Source organism: Camelus ferus, chromosome 11 (genome assembly GCF_009834535.1).
Source record: "Camelus ferus isolate YT-003-E chromosome 11, BCGSAC_Cfer_1.0, whole genome shotgun sequence".
NCBI classification, from domain to species: domain Eukaryota; kingdom Metazoa; phylum Chordata; class Mammalia; order Artiodactyla; family Camelidae; genus Camelus; species Camelus ferus.
In genome coordinates, this window is record NC_045706.1 from 35,961,576 (window position 1) to 35,987,962 (window position 26,387).

At 38.4% G+C, this 26,387-nt stretch overlaps 1 protein-coding gene across 3 annotated transcripts in view; it reads left to right on the top strand.

Annotated features, from left to right (window-relative positions):
• The window catches only part of PRKG1 (protein kinase cGMP-dependent 1), a 1,107,834-nt gene that overhangs the window by 58,654 nt on the left and 1,022,793 nt on the right, over window positions 1-26,387 (top strand). The window contains exon 1 of one of the 3 annotated variants that reach the window (XM_006181681.3): window positions 14,039-15,079. The exons of 1 other annotated variant lie outside the window; for it this stretch is intronic. In XM_006181681.3, coding sequence (XP_006181743.1) covers window positions 14,769-15,079 — 311 coding nt within the window. In that variant the 5' untranslated portion in view covers window positions 14,039-14,768. Of the gene's footprint in view, window positions 1-14,038; window positions 15,080-22,795; window positions 22,918-26,387 lie in introns of those variants that run through there. One more of the 3 variants, XM_032491412.1, reaches the window with a different exon arrangement.

The following is a 26,387-nucleotide window of genomic DNA, read 5'->3' on the forward strand; positions in this document are numbered from 1 at the left end:
TTTGTGCTCACCTTTTTTACTCTAAACCATTCTGTTTCCTTATATAGAAATTGTTTCTTATAAGGTGTATATACTTATTTTATTTTTAAATTCAAGCAAACAATCTTTGTCTAGTATGTGGAATTAATCTCTTGACATTAATTCATTACTGGTACATTTTGGCTTAAATCTGTCATCTTACTGATTGTGTTCTACTTGCATCTCCTTTTCTATGTAAGTTTTTCTCTTTTTTGTGCCTATACTTGAATTAATAAATTGTTTTTAATATTCATTTTCACTTCATCAATTTTTATGTATATATGTTTTATTTCTTTTAGTAGTTACTTTATAAATCACAACATGCAGTGCATCCTTGAACTAGCAAAATTAAAGAAAAATTAATACTTTTGTTACTTCTCAGACAGAACAATAACCTAACAACATTCTACTCCATTGGTTCCCTTCTGTCTTTCATATTATTGTTTCCAGATGTTGTTATTGTTTTGTACAGTGATCATTCATGTAGTTTTAAACTCGTATTTATTATGATACGTATTTTTCCTTGTATCTTTGTGCATTCATCTAGTTTCATTTTCTTCCTTCCTGAAGAACTTTTTTTGGGGGTTATCTTTAGTATGGATCTGTTGGTGCCAAATTCTTTGGTTTTTGTTTCTCTGAAAATGTACTTACTTGCCTTTATTTTCAAAGGAGTTTTTTCTAAGTATGGAATTCTAGGTTGGCAGTTTTATTTTCTTCTAACCCTTTGAGGGTACCATCCTACTGTCCTGTAGTGTTCACTGTTCCAATTAAGAAATCAACTGTCATCTTACTATTGCTCCTTTGTAGGTGATGAGTAGCTTTCTCTGTCTGCTATTAGGAGTTTTCTTTTTATTTATTTTATTATGATTATAAGTTGTTTTACAATGATTTATCTCAGGGGTTGTGTGTTTGTGTGTCTCTCTGTGTTTTGTATTTATTGTGCTAGTGGTTTTCAGTGCCTTTTGAAATCGTGGCTTAGTATGGATTTCCATTTGGAAAAATTCATAGCCATTATTTCTTCAAATATTACTTCTGCCCTATTCTCTCCTTCCTTTCTTTTTGGGATTCCAGTGATATATAGGTTAGACCTTTTCCCTCTGACCCCACCTCTCATATCCTTTTTTCTATGTTTTATTCTTTTTCTCTATTTAATCTAGCTGTTTTCTTTGGACTTATCTTCTGGTTTCTAATTCTGTCTCCCACTATTAAACATAACTACAGAATTATGAAAATTCAGTTACTGCTTTTTTCAGTTCTAAAATTTCAGTTTCAATTTCCTTCATAGTTTCCAGTTTTCTGTTGAATGTACCAACATTTCCATCATATTTATAAGGCAAATTTGTCACAATTATTTCAAATTTCATGTCAGATCATTCCAACATCAGGATTTCCCATCGGCTGCTTTTGTTTTTTTGTAGCTTTAGGTTATGTGGTATTATCTCTAGATAGACCAAGCTGCTTTTGATTGAATTCCAGACGTTGTACATGAAAAAATGTAGAGATAATTTGAGGCTCTGGGTGATGTGATCTTCCTCCAGTGAGGATTTACTTTTGCCCTTGACAAGCAGGTTGACGAGGAGCAGATCGCCTTGGTCCATTTATGGGTTGAGCAGATTTGCAGCTGAGTTTCAGTCTTTGTGAGTACTGGATTAGTATCAGTTACGGTTTAATTATTTATTTAGTTTTGGGGGTTTTTTTTTTGGTGGGGGAAGATAATTAGGTTTTACTTATTTATTTATCTTAATGGAGGTACTGGGGATTGAACTTAGGACCTCGAGCACGCACTCTACCACTGAGCTATGCCCTTCCTGCCCCCAGTTAAGAATTAGCCTTATGGTTTTGAACTGTTTGGGCTTGAACTCCAATTTTTGTCCCTTCAGCCCCATGAGACTTTTAGAACCTTTGTTCAACTTCTTGGCTTCATCTTCTCACCTATACCATTATTTGTCTTCTTAGGAGTGCTTTGTAATTGATAAATGGCTCAGAAGGACACTGTATGTTGGTATGGCCTGTCTGGACTTCCCTCTCCTCGGAAGTATTAGCCCTTCAATTCCTTACTGCGTAGAAATTTTCCAGTGCCTTAAACATCTCTTTCTGGCCCAGCTTTTCTAGTTATTCTTGGTGGGAGGGTTGGTCAGCAATAAGCTAATTCTTTATCAGTAGAAGAAGAAATTGATAAGAAAACTTTCAAATGAATATCAAACAACTACTGTGTAAGTAAATCATGAAAGACAGGTTTAAAAGAAAACAAATAGGCTATAATTTTGACTCATAGTATTTTAAATTCTGACAATTTTGATAGGAGGGTCTCAAAACTAATTTTTTAGAACTTCACTATGCCCTTTCAGAGAAACGTTAATGTTTATTTTGATTTCTAACTTTAAAAAAATGGGTTAAACTTTATACGCTATTAGAAGAGTATGCTAGTTGTTGGCTTTTATGAAGATATTTTTCCTTGTTAAGACTAATGTTAAGAAGGTGATCAACATTGCCATTTATTGTCAGTAAGTTAATGAATACTTCACGTTTCAAGTATCTTGCTAAGAGTCATTATTTTCTAAAGTAGTTTGGTTTCAGTAACTGTATAAATGTCAAGTTTCCATTTGTATTACTAAAGAAGTTTTAACAAATAGAGCTGATTTGAGGGTCTGATAATTAATGTCAAAGGAAGCCAATATGATTTACCTGCCAATTTACTTATTGTAAAAAAGTAAAAAAAAAAATTTTTACTTTTACAGAGAAATGTTAAGCAAATGTACAGTGTGCTTTGCTCATATGGAATAGAAAATTTGAACAGTAGAGGGTGCAGTTGTACCTTTAGTTCTGTATTTTAGCCCTTAGAAATTAGTATTTAATAGCTGAGAGAAAAATTTGAAGAATGTGCTGTTTGCTGAAGCTGTACACTATTTATGGAGGTGTGTTTAAAATAAAACAAGCCATGTAAAGGAGAAGTGTAAATTTCACCATCATGTGATACTTTCCTTAACTGCACTTTCAAAAAGGGATGCATTTAAATCTCAATTACAAAACATTTTGTAAAAAATATTTTATTTGATGGAATAAAGAGTCTTTTGTATATAGAAAGGTAAGATACACAGATCTCAACAAGATTTTTCTTTTATAGAACTTAATTACTATTGATCATATATATTTTTTCCTCTTGGGAAATGCTGCTTCCAAAAGGGTTGGTTATGCATATTGATAACTGCAGCATGAGGCTCATATTTCTTAAGGAAAAAAATATAAGTAAGGACTACTTACAGATAAATGATGCAATGTCAAGAGAGTTCTTATATTTAGATAGTTATTAATGCTCAATTTTTGTTGAAGACCCAGAAATTTCGGGCAGTTGCAAATCAGAAACTTCAGATTTCCTTTTAGATCCTGAAGCAGTGCTGTACTATTGCAGTATAAAGCTTCATTTTATAGAGTTGTGGGGGAAATGTGTGCAAAGCTTTGAATTTTTATCTCCACATGTGACTCTCTTCCATAGGTAAGGAGTCTCCTTTTGTTTTTTCATAGGAAACGTTTGGGCTTAGGTCTCTGCAAGTTTGATAAAAATTAGCTTTATTACAAAACCTATATTCCAGTGCAATGAATTTGAAGAACTTAGGAAGACTTCTTGCTGACTTTCTAAAGTTAAAGGAAACATCTACCTGAGAAGTATTTATTTTCTGCATTAGCAAACTATAATGCCCCTATCTTTTGGTTTAACTGACCAGCAACTTAACATTTAGATTATTGGTAACATCCAAAGGCTAGCACGTCTGTGTTTGGTTAGTTAACTGCGATATTAAGCTTCTGATTTTGTTTGGAGGGCCTCTTCTGATACTCTGTAGAAATAGCAAAAGAAAGAACAAGAGAGAGGGAAGGGAGGTAAATGTATCTACTTTAAGAATTAAGTTACTGAATTAAAGTATTCTTGGAGATAAATTTGCCTTTTGAACTTTGTTTCAATCTGAACTTGCAAAGCTCTCATAAAGGAGGTGATCAGACAGGACACAAGTGTTGGTTAATAATCGCTAGTGTAACTTACAAGTACCTTAATTCGAAGTGTCTGCTTTCAAAATAATAGCAAGTGAGTATTCTAAAAGATGCAGGAATTAAGGACTATCAACAACAGGCCAAAATCAAATAAAGCGGTCAGCTTTCTGAAGGAGTAGCTAGACCTTGGGGAAAAAAAAGAAAAAAACTGCAGAATTGCTGATACTGTAGGTGCTGCCAGTGTTATATGAAAGAGCACCGAACCTTGAAGACGATATATTATAAGCCTAAGAGTAAGAAAGACTCCAAAATTATAGCAATTTAAAAGTGCACTAAGAGAGTTGATTGTCAGGTGTAATTGAAAACGATGGTTGAGTATCAAAAAACTATCATTTCCTAGAAATATTTCAAGGTAACAGAAAAAACACAGTTATCATGGGTCTTCATCAGGCAAGTGTGATGTTCAAAGAGTGATGTCTGTTTTTATTTTTTCTGCAGAAGAAGAACACATATTTCAACTAAGCCCTGATCGCTTTGATTTATTCCACACGGAAAGAACCTGCAGAATTATGGAGGGCTAAAGTATCCATTTTCAGAAAAATCACCATATCATTGTTTTCATGTCACTTTTTGCTACCATGTTATCAAGAAATTCATAACCTGTATTAACTTCTAAGCTGCATTTACTATATTGATACTGATATTTATAAACACACTCCATATATCACATACACACACATTTGTACACATCTGTGTACACTTCTACATACACACACATATTCCAGGCTAATTTTGGTCATAATATTTTAGTTTCAAAGGTTTTACTAAGGTGATTACTTTAAGGGGTTAGACCCACATTTGAACTTCCTTTCTAAGGGCAATGGATATCACAAATATTTGCAGGAAGAACCTAGAAAATCAGTGCTATTTAAAACCAGACAAATATGTGGCTTGCAGGCTTCCTGTGTGCGACCTGAGACATAGGGCAGCTGCCCCTCAGGGGTAATGACACTGAAGTTTCTGAGGTCAATGATGCATGCATTTCTGAATGACACCCAAGTGAGGGGTGCAAACTCTGAAGCTCATCTTCACATTGCATCAAAGGACATTTAGTTCAGCTCATTGGTTGGGTCTCTTGGGGGAGAAAGGGACAGTTTTCCTGTCTGCTTATTAATGGTGGTGTGTTGTAGGAACTAAATATTAGTTCAAATCATTTGTTTAGTCCTACCTTTGTTCATTCAGTGCAATTAACAAATAAATAAGAAGGGACTACTTGTTCTAGGTGTTGGTGAATGGAATAGAGTTTCTTGCTTTCTTGGAGTTTGCAGTCTAATTGGTAAGACAGCTATTGGACAAATATCCTTGTAAATAATATAAAAGCATGCATCATGAAAGTGCTATTATGAGGGAAAATATTACAGAGATGATTCAGAAGGATTATCAGAAGAAGTAATATTTGAGGGAAGAAATTATGAAATAAAATTCATACTTTACAGCAAGACAAGAAAAACTTAAACATAAAAAATTCTTCTCTGCCCCTTGGCCTCCTCTCCCCCCCACTCTGCAATGTGGATCTGCATTATGCATCAAACAAACCTCCCCCATCGGCAGGAATACCTGCTCAACCATAAAGAGCAACATTCTCCTAGCATCAACACGGCGACTCCTTTAAAGATGACATTCCTTCTTGATCTTGTAAGGGGTCACATGACCCACCCGGATGACGCTTAGATCTGGATTATGTAAACTGTCAATGCTTGATGTACAGCCCTCTGTCTCCAACAAACTTACAAAGCTGTGCCTTGATTTTTAATCCGCGGAACAGTTGTCACAGCTTTCTGAGATGCTCTTTCTGGTTATAATCCTCAAATTTGGCTGGAGTAAAATTTTCCATTTCTTTCTTAGATTGATTACTTTTTCGTCGACAAACTGAAGAATGAGTTAGTTGAGTTACTGACTCAAAAGATGGAAGGCGGTGAGTGGGAAGCAATGGGGTTGGGATTTTAGGATAGTGAAAGAGGGTAGGAGAAGGATTTTCCAGGCAGAAAGAGAATGACAACTGGAAAAGTCCTCAAGTGTTAAAATGAAATGCTTGTTTGGTGCCTGGAGATTTGTAAGAACTAAAAGGTTAGCATAATACTTAATGTAATTAATTCTTAATTCAGTTGCTTTCCTGATTGCAGTCCCATTGTAATTTTCCCTTGAACATTTTCCTGAGCAACAATCCTGTGACCCAGCCTAATTTTAAAGAGAGGAAATGCGATTGTGGCTCAAATGGCAATATTAGTCCTTCCTGTAAGCACCAAATTTGTCATATGTTCATGGTTTTCTGTCATGTCATTGGCTGTGGTCACGGGCTGGATAAATTGTGGTTTTAAAGGGGAGATACTGGTGGTTGGCAGTACTGTTGGTGGGACCAGAACTGTGCATTCTTGTCACTGATACTCCTGAGTGAGTAAATATAGATAAGGATCCCACAAATGGGGAAGGTGCTTGTGGTTTTTAATAAATTGTCTAATTTATTTTTAAACATTAAATACCATATAAATTTAGGTTCAACACTTAAAGTATTAGAACAAAGAGAGTCTAGATGTTTAAATCAATTGTATATATTTACTATGTATTTTTTTTGTTTTTGTTTTCTTTATTTTTTTAAATTGAAGTATAGTCAGTTTACAGTGTTGTGTCAATTTCTGATGTATAGCATAAGGTTTCAGTCATACATATACATTCATATATTCATTTCCATATTTTTCGTTAAAAATTACTACAAGATACTGAATACAGTTCCCTGTGCTGTACAATAGGACCTTGTTGTTTTTCTATTTTATATATAGTAGCTAGTATCTGCAAATTTTGAACTCCCACTTACTACGTATTTATTTTGTAGATCAGTAATGCACGTTGGAAAATTTCTGAGAAAAGTTCTGAGAAATAATGCAGAAAGAAATTTGTCTTCTTGAGCTTTTTTCAGTGTCTCCCAAATATTTTTGGCCATGAAACCCTTTTTTGTTATACTTACCTCCATTTTAAGGAATTAGTGTATTTCATTCCTACTTTGCATTGTAGCATATACTCTGATGGGTGAGAGGTCTCAGAGTTACTGGGTTGCCAGCAAAGCTGTCCAACTGAGGACTGATTTCACAGTGTGGTGGTGTGGTTTAGCCTGGGAGGCATGTCTGAACACACACACCCCTTCATGTAATGTAGATCCTCAAGGTAGCAACAAAAGCTCCATATGGTTCGAGTATATGGAGAGGCAAACTCAGACTAATTAGACATGTCAAAGACCTTTTAATCAGTTTTGTTCTCTGCAGCAAATTAAAGTGTTCTGAATTGACTTAAACAACTATTAATTACTAAGAGATAAGAGGTAGGATTTTCAGGTGAAATGAATCAGGCTTCTGTGTACAGTCTGAATGTATAAAACGCCAAGTGAAAGAAACATCTAACCTTAAGAATGGTATGCTGAGAACTGGGGGACTTGGGTTCTACTTTGTTTCTGCCTTGGGCAGAGGCGGTGGCGGGGGGTCCTTCAACTTCCTTGGACTTTAAATTTCCTGAAATCTGAAATGAGGCTGTTGAACTACATAATCTTCCTGGTACATCCCAGCTCAAAATTTTGTGATATCCATTATTAGTAAAGAATAGCACCTTTGCTCTTTTTTTGTGGGCAGAGGGGAGGGGAGGGTATCAAAGCATGGCAAATGTTGTCAGCAGTCCTTTAGTTCTCTGTTATTTCGGGTGTGCCCATGAGAGTGGCAGGAGGTAACTAAATGAAACAATGGGCGGTGTGGTAGCTCAGTCACCGTAGGTGAGTTTCAATTCTGTGACCGCTGAGTTCCGCGCTGTGTGCTAGTAAAGGGTCTGACCGTGGACACCGCAAGGTGAAAACACTAAGTTGTCTATGTTCCTAACAGCCACAATTGCTTTAAACATTCTGCAAAGAAATGTCTTGAAGAATACCCTGTCATTTTTTCCCGCTTAAAATTGATATTTAACATAGATGTTTTTCTAAGGAGGATAGAAGATTAGAATTTTGCCTGGACTATATACTATGGAAAACTTAGATGAATTTTGCATAATAACTCCCTAAATTAACTCTGACCTTTGAGTAAAAACATTTTTACATGTTGCAGTGACTCAAGACAGACACCGATTATTCTACCTAATACCAAAAAAAAAAAAAAAAAAAAGTGTAGAAGTCCCTATTTTCTGTTTACTTATACAGGGCATTAAAACCCCATATGATACTTTACATATTGCTATTTAGGGCAACTTATTTATTATGTAGGTGTTTGTACATATGTCTGTTAAGTTTAGATCTAAGCCACTAATATTTAAAGTATTCTTGCCTACCTAGATTAAATGCCTATGCTTTGAAAATGAATTAAAAAAAAATTCAGTCTGGATCAGGGAGAAATGATTGAATCTGTCCTAAAAGTGTACATTGAGCAAAGTGACTGATAATTTACAGTTGGTTACAAATGCATAGCAAATAGAATATGCACCTCATGGGCCCCAACCTGTGGCTGTATCCTTGTCCCAAGGGTAATGCTTTTATAGACATCAGGTACCGTATCTTGGCCCTAGAATGATATCTGTTTGTGTTACCAACCTACTGATTCATTTGCCTATCATTACAGATGGATTTCTGGATTTCCATCTCATGATGATTGTATAAAAATCAAATGTCAAGAATGTCTTCAGTTTGAAGCGAGGTGGCATTTACTTGTCCATTAAGTTCATGAACAGTGAAGAGCTCTCTGAATTTCCCCACTATGTCTTTTTGCCTGTATCTTCCCCTCTCTTCCAGATCTCTGACATTCTCACAGTATAAACAAATACTTGCCATCTTTTTCTTGCCCAATTCATTCAAGTTGTTTCCTGATAAAAACCCAAGTCGCTCAAACTTCTATTTTATTGGCTGTTTTACATTTCCAGTACTTTCCCACCTTACTAATTTTAATAAGTTCGCTCCCAAAGTGTGGTTTTAGTCTTTAATTTAAATTTTGATTACAATACATGTGGGGGGAAAATGGCCAAGTTATATCAGCTGTTAAATGCTATTTAAAATAAAAGCAACAATAAAAAAAATTGACTCAGAGCTATTCTCCTATAAGCCTCATGTTGTCAAATACATTTTCAACTGCAAAATTCCTTTTTAAACATATTTTTGAATGTTTTGTGCAAAATTCTGATGTTCTGAGTTAGGAAATGATTTATATTTAATATACTAGAAAAATCACTGAAATGAATCTGAGAAACTGTAATTTATTAATCAGATATGAAGATATAATGATGTTGCATATTCATGCATATATTCACTGGACTTAAAATGAAGTAAAATAATATTTTGTGAGTAAGGCACTTTAAATTCCATTTTACACACTTAAAATTTTTCCATTTGTGAAAAAAAAAAAAACCCCACAGAAGACCTAATACTTTTCTTCTTTAATAACTTAATTCTTCTGGTCTTTGGAAATGGTCAGCTGAGAAAAGAGTATAAGGAAATATTTTTTCTGGTAGGTAGTACATGAACTTACACACACATTAGTTTAGGCTGAGGCCCAGTAAAAACTTACCATCATTTTAAGCTGTGGAATATAAAAATTCATTTCAGCTAATATTAAGTATGACACTAATTTGGTATTAAACTCTAAGCACATTAGCAAGTATGGTACAATGCACTGTAACTTTCCAAGTCTCTGCAGTAAGTTTATCATCATTACTGTTTTCTGGCTTTTTTTTTTTCTCCTTTTCCATGCAGGACTTAACATTATGGTAGTATGACTTCAGAACAACCCAACAATTAGAAGTTTTACTTATATCCAATTAAATATGCATTCTTTTTTTTTCTAGATGAGGTACTGGAGATTGAACCCAGGACCTAGTGCATGCTAAGCTGCGCTCTACCACTTGAACCATCTCATCCTCCCCCAAATATGCATTCCTGATGGCCAAGTCTAGCCACCAAACACAATCATAAGAATAATTTAATTCTATAGGAGTTAATCGAATAGAATAGCAGCTTCTTGAATTGTTGTGCTTAATCTATAGGAAGCCAATCTGTCTAAATTCTAGATTTTTATAAAAACGATAAACCAAAAAGAGAGCCTTGAGTCCTTGTCTAATTTATCAAAGTGTAATTAAAATTCTGTTGTCTGACTCATCTCCTCTTACAGTCCAAAGACAATTCCTTTGGCATATTATTATGCATTGAAATAGGATGATTGCTTTCCTAAAACACATTCACACAAACAAATGCCTAAGTGCTTCTGAAGTGCTTACAATAATAGGTATTATCATTACAGATCTTCCTTGGTTTTACTTTTCTATCAGTAACTTTGAATACAAAATTTGAAAATATTTATAAAATAGAGAGGTTCTACAATCCTGAATTATATAGGGTGGCCAACCATCCTGGTTTGCCCAGGACCAAGGGGTACACAGGACTTTAAAAACTAGGACAGTCTTAAGCAATTTTAATATTAAAACCGGGACAATCTCGGACAAATCGGTATACTTTGTGACCCTACACCAGGATGAAATGGTGCTCAGTAAAGACAGTGTTGGGAAAAGGAACTTTTTAAAAAAATTTGTTTCCTGATCTTTTAGGATTCCCCAAATTTCTCTTCTTTTCACCTCTCCAACCCCAAAGTCAGGCTAGTTAATGTTAAGTAATGCCTTCCCTGTGTGGATCCAGAACCAAGGCATTCCAACACTTGTAGTTCTGCAGAAGGCAGGGGGGCAGGAGAGGGTAAGGGACTGAGCTCTGCACCAAATGGATCTGAACCCAGGCTTTGACACTTTAGGTGGGAGATCCTGGGCCTCCCTTTTCTCAAGTATGAATGGAAATAATAGTGATGTCCAACTCAAAGAGTTACATAAACAGTGCCTGTTGTGCATTAAGGGCTCCAGGAAATTAGTTACTTTTATTGTGATCTTGATTAAAATTAGCAATTTAGAGCAAGCCAGTATGTTTAAGAGTAATAGTAACCTTCATATCTAGATTCCTGGGGCAGCTTCCATGACATATAAAGCTCAGCTATGCTCTTTTTTTTTTTAATTCTTCTTCTTCTTCTTCTTTTTTTTTAGATTTGGTTTTATTTTTTGGCTGTTCAAGACATGTACATGAAATGGCAGAAGAAACTGTCAAGTTTAGGACTCTTCCAGGAAATTCGTAGCACCAGTGGAATGGGCGATTGGATAACAAAATTATCACAATTCTTTTAAGGCTAATTATGTTTTTAGTGAAGGATGATAAATTCTAAAGACTTTATTTTTTTAATAGCCAGGATTATGATAAAGCTGAATTATTGAAGGTCTCGTTAAATGATTCTGAGATTCCATTAAGGAAGGCATGGTAATACTTAACTCTCAGTCATGAGTGTTGCATGCAAAATTGAAGAGCATCAGTATGCCACGGGTTGGTCTGGCTCCCGGCGGAACTTTCCTTCTATTAGAGCTATGCCAAAGACAGACTGCTGAAACGTAGGTTGTGAGTTGACTATGGAATTCTAGCGTATGAATTCAGTTCTTTCAAAATTGCATTGTTCTGTGCTTTAGCATCTAACATCAAGACCTCATCCCAGGTAGGCAGTGGGAGAGGTCAGTGAATGCCGGTCCACTCCATTCCACATTTGTGATTGCCCCTTCCTACTGAGCAGAAAGTAGACCTATGCCTGATCTTTGATATTACAATTTAGTGAATTAAGTTTACTATGAGCCACATAATAAAATTTGTCTGTTGAAATGAAACTGCAGGACCTTGATTTTTTAATGTAAAATTTATTTCTGGCATTTACCAAGTACAATGCAGAAGATGTTTAAGAAACTATTGGACTCACTCAAAAGGTTGAGATGGAAAATAAGGGTCCCTCAAGATTTAAACAATCAGTCAAAGACATCACTGAAAACCTTACTTAAAATATTTCTTTTGACTTCAAGAATGGAAGAGAAAACTAGAATTCTAGATTTTGCATATATAATTATAAAGTGTTTAAGGGAAACTTTATTTTTTCATAATATAGGCTAATATAACCCAAAATATTCATATACCTTGAGCACCTTTTTAAGTATAAGTCAATTGTAATAGTCATATCTTCTTAGCCATTTACTTTCTTTGCATTTATTACAACAGATTCCTAACTCTCACTTTGGGATTTATCATGGAAGATACTTTATATCACAAAAACTCCATTTAAAATGAAAATGTAACATGGATATATCCTATGGTTGCACATAGCTATGATAGTGTAAATAGTGAAAAATAGTTACATAACTCTGTAAAAAACCTTACTTTTGTTTAAAAAAACATATTTTTTGGTTGAAGTGGTATTTTTTTATTTTGGGAGAAAATGCTTTAGTTTCTATTTACACACAGAAAAAGCTTTCTCCAAATGAAGAAAGATCTCTACTTTGTGCTGCTCAAAGATGTTAATAACTCCATTTAAGCCTCAAATGAACCTAAAACAGAACCCTGCTTAGCAGTTGTCTAAGCATGGCCTGTATACATTGCTTCTGATACCTTTTTAGACGTAAACTCTTGGCCTCATGGACCTCTATAATAGATCTATAGGAAAAAAGTCATTTACTTTTAGACGTTTTCCCATGCAATTAAAGAATTCCCGTAGGTTAAATAAGATAAGAATTTGGCCTTTTGCCTGGGAGAAGGAAAATTTTTATGGAAGTTCTTTTAGAATAGAGTCAGTTATACAAAGCCTGAACACTTCTGCTTGGTTTAGTTTTAATTAAAACAACAATAATTCAGAACTACTATTTACTGCTAGGAGTTTTGTAAGTTATTCATGTTTGTTTTGGGGAATCAGCCACTTTCTATATTACATTCTGAAATCAATGCACTTCTGAAAATATCCATGTTGGAAAGCAGAAGAATGAAGTGTCTTATATCATTTGTACTGAGAGAATTAAGTCGTAATTTGTGTGGAAGAATGTTTAGGATTGTATATCCTTTTTCATTTATACCTCTAATTACAAACAAGTACACTTCAAACCAAAAAGCTTATTAACGTGGCATTGGCTGGCTGGTTCACCATTCCTCCTTCCTTCCTTCCTTATTCCTCAGAGAGAACAAGCTGTGTATTCAAAAGCAAAAGTGAGAGCATTTTATTGAGACTGATATATGTCCTTGGCCAAGTTTAGATTCCAGTGAATAGTTCTGGATTGCAGTTGAGAATTTGAAGCTATTTTCTATCTACTTTGTTTTAGAGTTAAGGGATGGCCAAATAGAGCACTGAGGATTATAACATTGAGTTCCCAAGAATAGTCATTAGAGGACTGCTAATAAAGATGCTATAAAATTAAATGATTTGGGGACGATTTAGATAAATTTGAGCAATTTAAGTATTATGGAGGAGTCTAAATATGTTTTCCTGTCGATGGGAGAATGGACAGAAAGGATGCTACCTAATTGTCATCATTTTAGGAAATATTGAGTGTGGGCAGGGATGGGGCGCGGGTGGGTAGAGATGGGGTGGTACAGTGTACAATTTACCTCAGCCGTATAGGGTCCTCCCTTTCTTTAAGATTTTTCCCTCTTCAGAGTTTGTGTCTTGCCTTTCAAGTGGAAGAATATAGTCCTAACAGCTTGGTTTTCAAGGAAGTAATCATTTTAAACGTACAGTTCAATTTCAGGATGAACCTTTTGGAACTCTTCAATGATTTTTACCCGCCCTCCCCCCTCCCCCTGCTCCCTGCCCCAAATGCAGCAAATGGAAGGAGCAAGGCCCATCCTTAAACTATTTCGCAGACACTAGCTTAAGTGGGAGGGACGGTGGAGAAGCTGAGCAGCATTCTAGAGCCCAAACCCGTTTGGCCTTTGCCCTAAAAAGAGTTCATTAATTCGAGTTTGGAAGGGGTGGAACGGGGAGTCATTCGCAGGAGCCGGCAATGCTTATGGGGGGGGGGGGGATAAAGCTCCCCGCCCCTTCCTTTAAGGCGCCTGGATGTAAGCGGGAATCCCTACCCTCCTCTGCTCTCATCTCCAGAGGCAAGTTTGCTTTCCAGCGTTAGCCACCTGTGTGAGGCGCTCCCCGTGAGAAAGGTGGCGTGGAAGGAGCGAGAGCCCAGCCACACGGCAGGGGAGCCTTTCTCCGGGAGGCTGGCGGTCTGAACACCTCCAGAACTCAGAGCATTTAGGATGCACAGTGCGCTGTAGCCCAACGTCCTCAAGCCTGGTGTGCCCTGGAACCGGCTGACGCCTCCCCAGTTTGTTCGGGGTCCTCCCGGACCTCTTCCTCCCACCTCTCCGCCCCCAAAGTGGTGCTCCCGCCTTGCTCCGCCTGCACATCCCCCGGCGCGCCCAGAGGTTTATCAGACTCCCCACACGCTCCGCCGGCTTCCTCCTGCGCTCGGCGCGAGTGACCCAGGCAGACCCGCTGCGGCCTTGGAGCCCCCATCCCAGTCCCTTCTCCCGCTCCTCTGCCGCCGCGCTCCCGGCTCTTATCCCCCGGGCCGCGGCGCCCACCGCGGTTCAGGTTTAATCCCCTTTCGACCTGCTGTTTGGCTCATCCCCGCACTCAGCCTCCCAGTCAGCCCAGAGAAGTGGAATCTGCACTGAAACTCTCGGTGGCTGGAGCCGGCAGACTGGGCATGCTCAGAAGCCAGGGCTGGCTTTGGTCTCAAGTAGGAAGCTTTTGCACTCGGGAGGCAGCAGCGACTTTGGGGAAAGTTGATCGGAGAGGGGAGGAAGCCCAAAGACGCGGAGCAGCGGCAGAAAGGAGCCCCCGGCAGCCCGGAGGAGCATGGGCACGCTGCGGGATTTACAGTACGCGCTCCAGGAGAAGATCGAGGAGCTGAGGCAGCGGGATGCTCTCATCGACGAGCTGGAGCTGGAGTTGGATCAGAAGGACGAACTGATCCAGAAGCTGCAGAACGAGCTGGACAAGTACCGCTCGGTGATCCGGCCGGCCACCCAGCAGGCGCAGAAGCAGAGCGCGAGCACCTTGCAAGGCGAGCCGCGCACCAAGCGGCAGGCGATCTCCGCCGAGCCCACCGCCTTCGACATCCAGGATCTCAGCCATGTGACCCTGCCCTTCTACCCCAAGAGTCCACAGTAAGCAGGGGTTACGCTCCGGGTCCATGTGGCACCCTGTCGGTGGGGAGCTGCGGGTCTCTGTATTGTCTGTCGGCCCCCGCCCCTCCTGCTTGCTATGTCTGTCCTCATCCTCAGAAATGTTTCATTTTAACGGGCACTTCTTGCGGGGCTGTGCACGTTTCTCAGAGCCAGACTCACTGCACCTACGTTGCCTTCGTGTCTTTGTCAGATATCAAGCTATTTTTTAAAAAAAGAAAATATACATATTGATTCATATATGCCACCTACTGTACAGAGAGTTTGAATGCACCCCAGGTGTGTGTCCGGCTGTGTTTGTGTGTGTGTGTGTGTGTGTGTGTGTGAGAGAGAGAGAGAGAGAGAGAGAGAGAGAGAGAGAGAGAAAGAAAGAGAGAAAGACAGAGAGAGAGAGAAGAGAAACAGAAACCCCTGTCTCCCAAATGCCCTGGCAAACCTGCCCAACCGGAAAATCCTAAATGCAGGCTCATCAGACTTGAAATGAAATGCGTCTGCTATCACCCTGACTTTCTATGCTTTTGTGGCTCTCCCGGATTTCTCTACATGCTGGCGATTCTCGCTGTAACCCTTAAAACCTGATGTTTTGTCATCATCAAAGTGTCAAAAATAAGCAAATACGCATATAAAAGGGAATATTTTTCTGATTTCCCGAATTGGATGACATTTACAATCCACAAATGGAAACCTAGTCTGTTGATTTAAAAAAAAAAGATTTTTTCATAACATCTGAGGGAGTGTAGTGCTTATTTTCCTTAAGGAATTTATGTCATGTTACCCATGGGGTGCCTCTGTCTCCCAAGAGGGTTGCATGTTTCTAGGGTCAAATACAGAGACGTACACTTATCTTTATTGACAACGTGGACACATTGTTTGCCTTACTCCTGGCTTCTGATGCAACCGCTCTGGCATTGTTCTAGCGTTTTAGAGAACTGTGTAGTTCTGATGTCAGTGGGCTTCACAACTTGGGTGGGAAAATTGAATGAAACTTGTTAGACACCACTCAACTCAGTTCTTATGGAGAGTAAGGTGGCAGGAACATGAAGTTAATCTAGAGTGTATTTTACAGTAATAGATAACAACATAATTGATACAATGAAAGATTTTGTTACTCTATTCTTGATATCACATTGGCTGGATGACACGTTACATAATAATACAAGTTCTGTTGGAACTCTTCATAAACATAAGGATTTAATATAAGGAGAAAGCATATTTGATTGTCTCTATTTGTATTTATTGGATGAGGGGAGCTTGTGAGTATATACTAATGATACTTTTGGAAACTTAAGAGTCATACCTATTCTTGTTGGTTCCCATAAGCATAAAGCAGGTTTAGTTTAAGAAGTTTGTATTCTGTGAGTCTGGGGAAGAGACAATAAGGATAAACATCTCTGAGATTCTGACCTCGCCAAGTGCCCTAAGAGTTCAGTACATTTAGATCTGCCTCAGAAACCTGAATGATCTGTATCCACTTCAACTTTCTCTGGTAAGTTAATTTGCAGTCCTGACATGCTTGCCTGTTTTAGCTAACGATGTACACAGCCATCTCTCCAGGGCCAAGTTTTGCATAATGAAAAAAATAACTCAGAGACAGCTCTCTGCATCTTTAAGCATTCCCTAGGATCTCATTTTAGTATCTGCAGGACTTTGGAGTAACACAGAGGAAACTCTGCTTTTATAAAAAATGATTTTAATGGGTTTTACAATGAAGCATGATCAAGCCAGCTGATAACTTCAGTTAAACATTCCATCAAACAAGGTCTAAAGGAATCTAGGCAGTAGGGACTGAGCTGTATAATGTGGTAAGTTTTAGAAATCAATTCGTGCTTGACATGTAGAAGAAGATTTTTTTTTAAGTCCATGGTGCAAAATGAAATTAGTGTGGCAAAGAGTTCACAACATTCTATTATAATAAACATGTTATGTATTGAACCATATTGTGCGTTCTGATCTTTATTTTATTACTTGTGCTATAAAGAAGTCGGCTATTAAGGTATCACCATGATGGTTTTGGTGATTCTGAAGGATTATATTGAAGAAAATGATAGAATGAATGTCTTCCAAGCTTAAATAATTTTGGAAAAACATCTGTTCTTTTTTCACACTTACATAGAGAAAACTAGAGTAAAATTGGCTTGAGCGGTAGAGTGTACCTTTCCTAAGAGAGAGAAGTATATTGTATGTAAAATATATACTTATGTCATTTGAATGATTGTGCAAAATAGTTCCACAAAGAATTAGGAAAACTTGCCAAAGTGAAGAAGACTTGTTTGAATTTCAGTTTATTTCACTATAAATAATTGGATTATACGAGTTACTGGCAACAAGTGTTTATATCTTTGTACTTTATTTTTAGTACAACTTAAATTTGGTCCTTTTTCTTAAACTTACTGATTATTGTGAGTTTGAGTTAAAATGAAACCATCTAAATAGCCTAAACTTGGTTTTGAATTCACATTCATGTTAGTTTTCTCTTCTCTTCAATAGAGGTTAACTGCTCAGAGAATGTCCTATTCAGTTATCTGATGTATGCAAATGTGTTTGTTTACTTTTTGCTTACTGAGTTTGCCTTCTGAGGATTGTAATTTGTAAAAACTTCTTTTTTTTTCTTTTAGTGATTTTTGATCATTTGAAAACCAGTGTAAAATATAATTAACCTATGAACTTAAATCATCTTTACATTTCTGGTTTGGAATTTTCCCTGCAAGCTGACATTGGTGGGAAGTCTCTGTCAAATTCCAGCACAGAGTCAGGGCACTTTGGCTGCACCTGTGAGTCAGGGGGAGTGTTTTTGCGTGTCTCTTTCACACCTGTATAAAAATAGCCCTTTTTATGTTATCAACGTGAAGAACAAAGAATTGATGTATTGGAATCTATATTCAACTCTACTAAATAACTACTTGGGAACCTTAAACTATTAGACTATATGTTTTGAATTAAATTAAGCAAATAAATCCTTAAAAATGAAAACTATATAAAATATTCATTCAGCCTGATTATGCATATAAAATAGCTCTTATGGGCTTTTATAGTAATTTTATTTCATGCTATTTTATTCTTGAAAATAGACTCTATAATAGGTGAGAGTGTTCAGTCTCTGGTATTTTGATCTAAACCCTTCACCTACTGTAAATATTCTCAGATATTTTCTGTTTTGCTGTCTTAGGGCTCTGTGTCATTTCAGTCGGGCTATAAAGACTTGAGTTCCTATCAAAAGTTGTTAGTGTCTCTGTATTTTTGTTAAGCTGTTGCTTTACACCCCAGAGGTAACTGAATTTCAAAGACTGATGACATGATTTGTCTTATTATGTTACAGTTTTTGATCATGAAGCACTTTGGAAGAGCTGAAGATAAAAAGAAATAGATTTTTCTCATTTTTAGGGATGCATTAGTTTTAACAACATCTTAGCTGATCTTTTAAACCTTGACATTAGTACATTTCAGGAGAAATAAAATCTTCCTAAAGGCTGTTAAATTCTGTTGGAAGTTGGGAGAATTCTAGAATTTTAGTGTAATCATAGATGGCATAATATTAAAACATAGATTTCCTCAAAAGTAGGAATTAAATTTCAAATATGCCCTAAAGCTCAGGTCATTACTTTTATGGGATGCGCCGTGTGCAAGTTAACATCAGGCATCAGAAGTGAGAGATGTGTAAGTCCTGTCATCAAAGAGTTAACAAGGGGTTAACAATACTGCACAAGTTAAGTATTCTAAGAAGTAGAGTAAGGTAAGTCACAGAGGAGATACCTTAGACAATTGGCAAAATATAATTGAGCCCATTTGATTTTATGTATCAGAAACTCTCGTGGGAGTGGTAGGACTTAAAGTACATGTTTGACTGATGGCCATGATTTAGGTGAGTGGTGACAGGATGAGAGGGGTGGGGTGGGGTGGGGTGGGGACCACCATCAGCAAAGGGACCCAGCAGCAAAAGAAAGCAGAGGGTACATCTGGGGCATGACAGCAACTAGCGTCTGTGCCAGAATCCTGGAACGGGAATTGAGGAAAAGCAAGTTGAGGCCAGACACAATCAGGATTAGGTGTGAGGGCATTTTTGCTTGTTTTTAAAATAATTGAGAAGTGTGCATGTTCGCACGTGAGTGTACATGTGTGTGTGCCTGTGTGAGAGGGAGATTTACAATGAGGCCTGATTGTTACCCACCAGAGAAGCTCTGAATCTCAGAATTTCAGCCCAGTCCTCCAACTCCCACCAGCACAGTCCTGATAATAGCACCACTATCCCAGCTAGATAAGAGTATTTAATTTAACCAAGCAACAGATGATTGAAACTCTTACAGAAACTGAGTTCCACTCTTAAAGAAAGCAAGTTCCTTTTTCCACTCACGTCTAAGTGTCCCCACTGTGACTCTTATTTTATGCCACAGACTAGCATGCAGATTCCTTCACAGATGCAGACAAATAGGACCTAGATGAGAATTGAACCTGAAGTTGATTTTTGAAATTCATCTTTCTTGTTCTTGTGGAGGAGTTAAATTCCAACTTATCTATTCTGATAGACTATCCAATTTAAGTTTGATTGTTAGTTTGATGTTACAGTCTGTGCAGTAAAATTGAAGCTGTGGCGGCCTTTATCAAAATAAGGCCAGGATTACTAAACCCTTTTAGGGTGTTTTGAAACACAGTCAAGTTGTGTGCCCCGAAAATGGGGCTTATAATGAAAATCCTGAGAAGCCCTTGAATAGAGTAGCCCCAGAGACGGCCTGAGATTATGAACGGCCACCTTCCTGGGTCACATTTCCAAGCTCCCGTTCCTTGTCTTTTCACTAGAGAGTTGGGTTCCTTATGAGAAAGCGTAGAAGAAGGCAGACGATGCTTCTATTGTTGCTGTTTGCAGGTTAGGAGGCATATGGACACATTTTTTTTTTCTGTCTGCCTAGCAATGGAGGGTCTCCATAGTATCCTAGCAACCAGATTGGAGCACAGGCTGCTGCTCTTTCTCCCATCCCTACTGTAGGTGCCGCTGCCCATCCCGGAGAGCTGGGCCTGATGCTAGCTAGCACTCAGACCCGCCGACTTGAACGTTCCATGCTCCGAGAATGCAAGACAATATGATAAATACGCACATGCTGAAAGCAGCATTTACCAGTATGCGTAACAGCTTATTATGCAATCACATCTGTGGCATTTTGAATCCTGATCGGAATTGTTGAGCTGGCACTGTTTGCCACCCCGTCCCTGACAACCCTTCTCTGCTTCCTCGCACCCAGCCTTCTGACATCAGTTTTCCTTCCCTCTCACCACCTTCTCTGATGACGGCATTCCTCGGCCTCTCCTTCAAATGTATTTTTCTGAGAAGGTAAATATGTGCAGCCTGTTTGAACTGAGTATTATATTTTGTTTGTAAAAGCAGAGGGATGGTCTCCCTCCAACACTGTCATGCACTTATAAACAAGCGCAAGATCAGTAGCTACACAAAACAGATGTTGAACAAAAGGTAGGACTAATAGTATCCTCTCAAAAGTGATTTCTTTCTGAATGGATTTTTATAATCATAGTTATTAATAGGAAAAATGTGGGAGAGGAAAGTGGGAAGAGGAGATGTGTGTCAGGGGGACAGGAAAGGGCAAAACAAGATGACTGTTTTGAAGGCAATATTTGCAAAGAAGTTAGAAAGGAGTGATGGGCTTTGTGGTTGAGTAAACAGGCAATAAGACCGGAACAGAATTTGCAAGTGAGATAGTCCTTTGTGGACGAAGACAGCCATAGAGTGGAGACACCCAGATTCAAGTGTGCCAAAGGTTTGCCTCCTCTGGGGGGTGGGAACCATACTGGATTTTGGCACAAAACCATTAAGATGTTTTTCTTTTGACCAATGCTTGGGTTGAATGCCTTGGATGGACCCTTTGAGACATCCCATAGTCTGATACTCACTGGGGCTTGGCGATCTTAATGCAGTCCATGGCTCAGAAGAAGGACCAAGGAAGGAAAGTCCGTGCGTTTTCTGAAAAACAGGTCAGAATGGCCCTGCCTGTCATGGTCAGAATGACTGACATTTGTTGGGCACTTGCTGTGTGCCAGGCATGCTCCCTGTGCTTCACATAGGTCATCTCTCTTCTTTTAAATCAAACAGCCTTGTGAAGAAGACTCCAGATGATCCCCATTTCGCAGTGGTGAGGTACAGGACACTGAAGTCCAGAGAAGCTAAGTTAACTGGTTCAAAGTCACACACTTTGTAAAAGATTTGAGTCTGAATTGGAACTCCAGGGCCATTCTCCTTAGCCACGAGGTTCTTCTGCTTCCCGAAGGATTAGGCAATGGCATGAAATCCTAATAAATAACACATAGGCTGTTCTTGGGGGAGTATCTGTTCACCAGTAATTAAATAGGAAGCAAAAATACTTTGGGAGAAGTGGACATAATAAGAGAGGACCGTGGTTCCCAAACTTGACTACACAGTAGTGATCTAGGGAGATTTGAAAAAAATCCAATGACTAGGTTTTACTCCCAAACTGATTAAAATCAGAATGTCTGGGAGTGGAAGCAAGCCTAGTATTTTTTTTTTTTTTTTTAATTTCTCAGATAATTCCAATGAAGAGCACAATTTAGGAAACACTGATAGGAAGACAACAGAGTGTGTGTGTGTTTAAGTGTGTGCACGTGTGAAATTAAAGCACCAAGGTAAACTTCCCACTTAAAGAGTTGAATGTTCCTATTGACTAAAACCTTTAAGCAATAGGGACTTGTAAGAGCAATAATTTTTTTGTGTGCCAAATTATAGATGTACACTATTTAGTTAATGTCTTACTGTTTATCCTCCTGGATAAGTAATCATTACCGTACCTAGCCCATTGGTTCTCAATTCTGGCTGCATATTAGAATCACCAAGGGAATTTTTAAAAGTATCTTTCCTGGGATGCCACCTCCAGAGATTCTGATTTAATTGCTCTGTGGTGGACCTGAGTTGTAGGTGTATTATTTTAGCTCCCGAGGTGATTCTAATATGCAGCCAGGATTGAGAACGTCTTCCTCGGCCCATTCAATGTCCTCTGTTACAGGTTCCTTGAATTCCCCTGCTTTGGGAAAGCATTTAACTTGGTTCCTATTTAGCAACCCACGTCCCCTGCTTGCAGGGGGGGCCGCTCTAGGCTTCCCAGTCTCTGCAGCAGCTGCACCTGTCCATTTCATCCTAATCTCTGGGGTTACTACATGGATCTAGGGCCCAAAAAGTGGCAGGAGCTGTGTCCAGTGGGTAAGTATGTGTCCTCTGTCCTGCCAGCCGAGAGTCCTGGCCACAGTTCCAATCTGATACATCCTGGAATGAATATAGGTCCCTGTGCTGTACAGGAGGACCTTGCTGTTTATCTGTGTTATCCATAGTAGTTAGTATCTGCATATCCCAAACTCTCACTTTATCCCTCCACCCAACCTGTTCCCACTGGTAACCACAAGTTTGTTTTCTGTCTGTGGATCTGTCTCTGTTTTGTAAATAAGTTCGTCTGTGCAATTTTTTTAGATTCCACTTATGTGATATGACCTATAATGAAAAAGAATATGAAAAGGAATATATATATATATATGTACTGAATCACTATGCTGTATACCAGAAATTTACCCAACATTGTAAACTGACTATACTTCTATTAAAAAAAAACTAGACCAAAAAAAACCTGACACGTCAGCATCAGCCGTCAGCCCCAGTTTGTTTTGCACTCTCATCGAGGGGAGCTGCTTTGTAAGCCAGTAAGACTGTTTCCCAGTGTCCCAGATGCGGCTGTGAAATGTTAGGTGTACAAAGGCTGAACCATGATGAGCCCCCTTTGGAAGAGCAGTTCGGGCTTGCAGCGCCTCTCCTTCTGGTATGTGATGTCTCTGTAGCCAGCTACGTTTTTTTCTCCTACAGATATTTTATCCTTTTAAGGCAAACAGCCTGAGCTCAGGCTGAGGAGTACTTTCCAAGGAGGCTTCAGAGAGAACGAGAGGGCGAGCACATTGGGCTCTCAGCCCTCTTCCAGACGGTGTGGTTTGAGTGAGCAGAGCTGGGCACCGCGGGCAAACGACAGGTAGAGAAGGGAATCTCTGTGTGTCCCTCAGGAAAGCTCTGGAGGGAGCCGGGAATTCCTACACCCTGTGGTCACAACTGCACTTCTGCCCCTTTTGCTGGCTTTTTTGGTCTCTCTCTTGCCCTCTTTCCCCTTATGCTGTTAAAAACTCCTCAGGATGTTCCCAATGGTCTTGCTAGGAGACTATTTCCATTTGCAATTTAATCATTATCTTCTCAGGTGAGGATCAGCCAATATAGCACTTTATATAAGTGATGAAAATAGCAAATATAATTGCAAATACTTTTTGGTAAAAATAATCTCTTTAGAATGAGAGTCAGCAAGAAGCTTTCTTGTTTCTTTCCCCCTCCTTCTAAAATATGAAAATGTATTCAGCTGACAGCATATGAAAGCAGAGATGTAATAAGGCTGTCCAGAGGATTGGGGACGTTAATTACGTAGGGAAGTTAATCATAAGGAAAGTAAACACGTTCATTATGAATCCAGTTTCATGTCATGCATTGGCTTATTGGACCTAAATGAGAAGGACAGGAGGAATTAGCAACAATAGAGAAACATGAACAAAAAGCCTGTGTTCACTTAAATGGCTTAGCAGTTCGAAATAGAAAGATGGGCAAGATTTGGTGGTAGGACTCTGAGGGCATATCTGCCTTAGAGTTCTTAGAATCTGCTAATTAAACTTTCCCAGCATCCCTTTATGACAGACGCAATTTCATTGACTTCTGTATAGAAGTGGAGTACTTAGGCCCTGCAAAAGCAGAAGTAAATAGCTTCAATTATTCTTATGTGACAAAAAGTAGATCTAATGCTGTTGACCTTCTAATGATCAGTTTTATTTTCTCACTTCTAGACCATAGACCTGCTCTTTATGAGTAGCATTGTATTTCTCTGAACATGAAATTATTACAGTATCAGCCAGTCAGTTTAATTTGGTTAATTGTATTCGGTGTCACTTTAGTTAAGCAAAATACTTTGGCCATTCTCTGAAACAATTGTATTATGGTAATCTCAAGCTTTCACCAGATCTGGGCCAAGGAATAATGAGATAATGTGAGGGAAAAGCATATCCTTTGTGGATATACTGTACATCATCTTAATGGTCCAGCTCTGTCAATAAATTATGGTGTTGACAGTGCTTCCACGTCAGGACTGGGAGGAAAGGAAAAAGGGTTGTCATGACAAGGAAGAAAAATGGGAATTCTAAATTTTGCCTCTCTGGAATTATTGTTACTGATGGACTGGAGAGGGGTTGACTATGCTCTCTGGAGTCTACAGGTGGCTGGCAAGCACACTGTACCAGCCCGCACAGCTCCACGCTTCCATCTTCATAAGACTTGCTTTGCCTGAATCATTGGGGACTGAGTACCACATTTTATATTATGGCAAGGCAGAAAAGCTGGCCTCCTCCTAGACTTGTGCTGGTTTGACAGGTGTCACCACATCCTTCACAGAGGAATATTAAACATCTGAAAATGACATGTACTATTTTGCTAAGTCTGTAGTGGCAACTCATTATGTCACTGGGCAGAGACAGAAAAGGAAAGATGCAGAGGAATAAATTCTAGAGTGTCCGATGCCTGCACTGTCTACCAGGGAACGCTGTGTGCATCATGATCTTCACTTTAGGTAATTGCTACCCTCTTATTTAGGAACTGTCTGAGGATACCAAAACTTAGAAAAGTAGGCCCACAGACACTCAGATAAGTAAGAGTAGTTTTTTGTTTTGTTTTGTTTTTGGCTGAAAGACCCATTCAGTTAATCCCTTTTTATTTTGAGTAAATGGATTTTACTTAATGGAACTTTTCAGTTCTGAATTGTTAGAGGAAAAATCTTTTTTTTTCTCCATCGCATATGGTACAATGCAAAATAAAAGAATTGCTCAAAGTTTCTAGTCATTCACTTAATATTTAACTTTATTAAAATGTAATATTCAACTCCATTATACATTTGTATGAACAGTGTTTTTTTGTGGTAGAACTGAAAAGCTTTAGAATATTGTGAAAGAAACTTGGTTGTGACTTCTTTTTCAATAGCAGTAGCCTTCACCAGGAAATACTCATTTTTCTTGTCTTCAGAATCTCACTTCAGACTTTTTGTTGTTCTTTATAAAGGAAAATATGACATGAAAAATTGTAATCTGCCTGACTCTGCCTTTCAAATATTTTAAGATTACTTAGTATGGAGACCTTCACTCTCTTATTGAAAAAAAAAGAAACAAGAACTGTCGCACTGAATGGCATAAAACTAAATGGTTATTACTTTGAAATCGTCCTCATGAGAAGGAATGGCAGATAAATACAATAGCAAGCCCACTGTGAATGGAGCATCTTTTATTAACTTTTTGCCACCATCTTTATACACTTCATGAATTCATCTTGCCATTACCTTTTTGATGCTTTGCTTAAGGCATTAAGGTATGCACTTCCCCCTCTTTTTCTCTTTTTGAGTTTTGGTGGGAAATACCTAGCTTAAAAAAAGATGTGCTTTTTGAATTTTTTGATAGGCAGACTCTAAAAGAGTATGGTCAATAGCATTTGGAATAATAATAATTACAGGAAAAAATTCCAGAAATAGAGAAGTTAAGTACTTAGAAGCATTATACACGTGTGAGTGTTAGTTTACCTGTTTATGGATAATTAGAAGAACCTCATTCAGAGAATTCTGATATTTGAAGAGAACCCATCCAAAGTTATAGGCTCTCTATAATAGACTCGTGATTATTTTAAGCAAGCCGGAGTTTCCCTTCTATCCCCTTAGAAATGAAGAGATCGAAAGAGTTAATCTTGGAATATTTTGGTGAAGATCCCACTGCAGAATGTGCAGAGAGGGAAATAAAGTGGAGGACATCACCAGAACCTTCATTTTAAAGTGTGAAACACAACACTGCTCATCACCGAGGAGGCTACCTTTCTCAGGTGATCCTTTCCCTTTGGTGGCTGGTCTTGCCTTTTGGTACCACCGCTGAAGGTCTTGGGCCGTATGAACTGTTTACCATCACAGAGCAGTGCTTGGTCTTCTGGATTCCTAAGGGTTACTGTAGTGTGATAGATGGAAAGCAACTCAAGTATGCATGTATTTGTCTTGGCAAGAGTGGCATTCTCTGCTAGCAGAACTTAGAGGTTATAAAGTATCATCTAGGTGGGCCCTTGCTAGTGAGCTTTTGAATCATCTATGGCAGATTTCCCCCTTCCTTCATGACTCCCATTAGTATATTTCCAAACTTTTTTCTGTAGTTTGGTCTATTGCTTCATCATCATGAAGAGGGG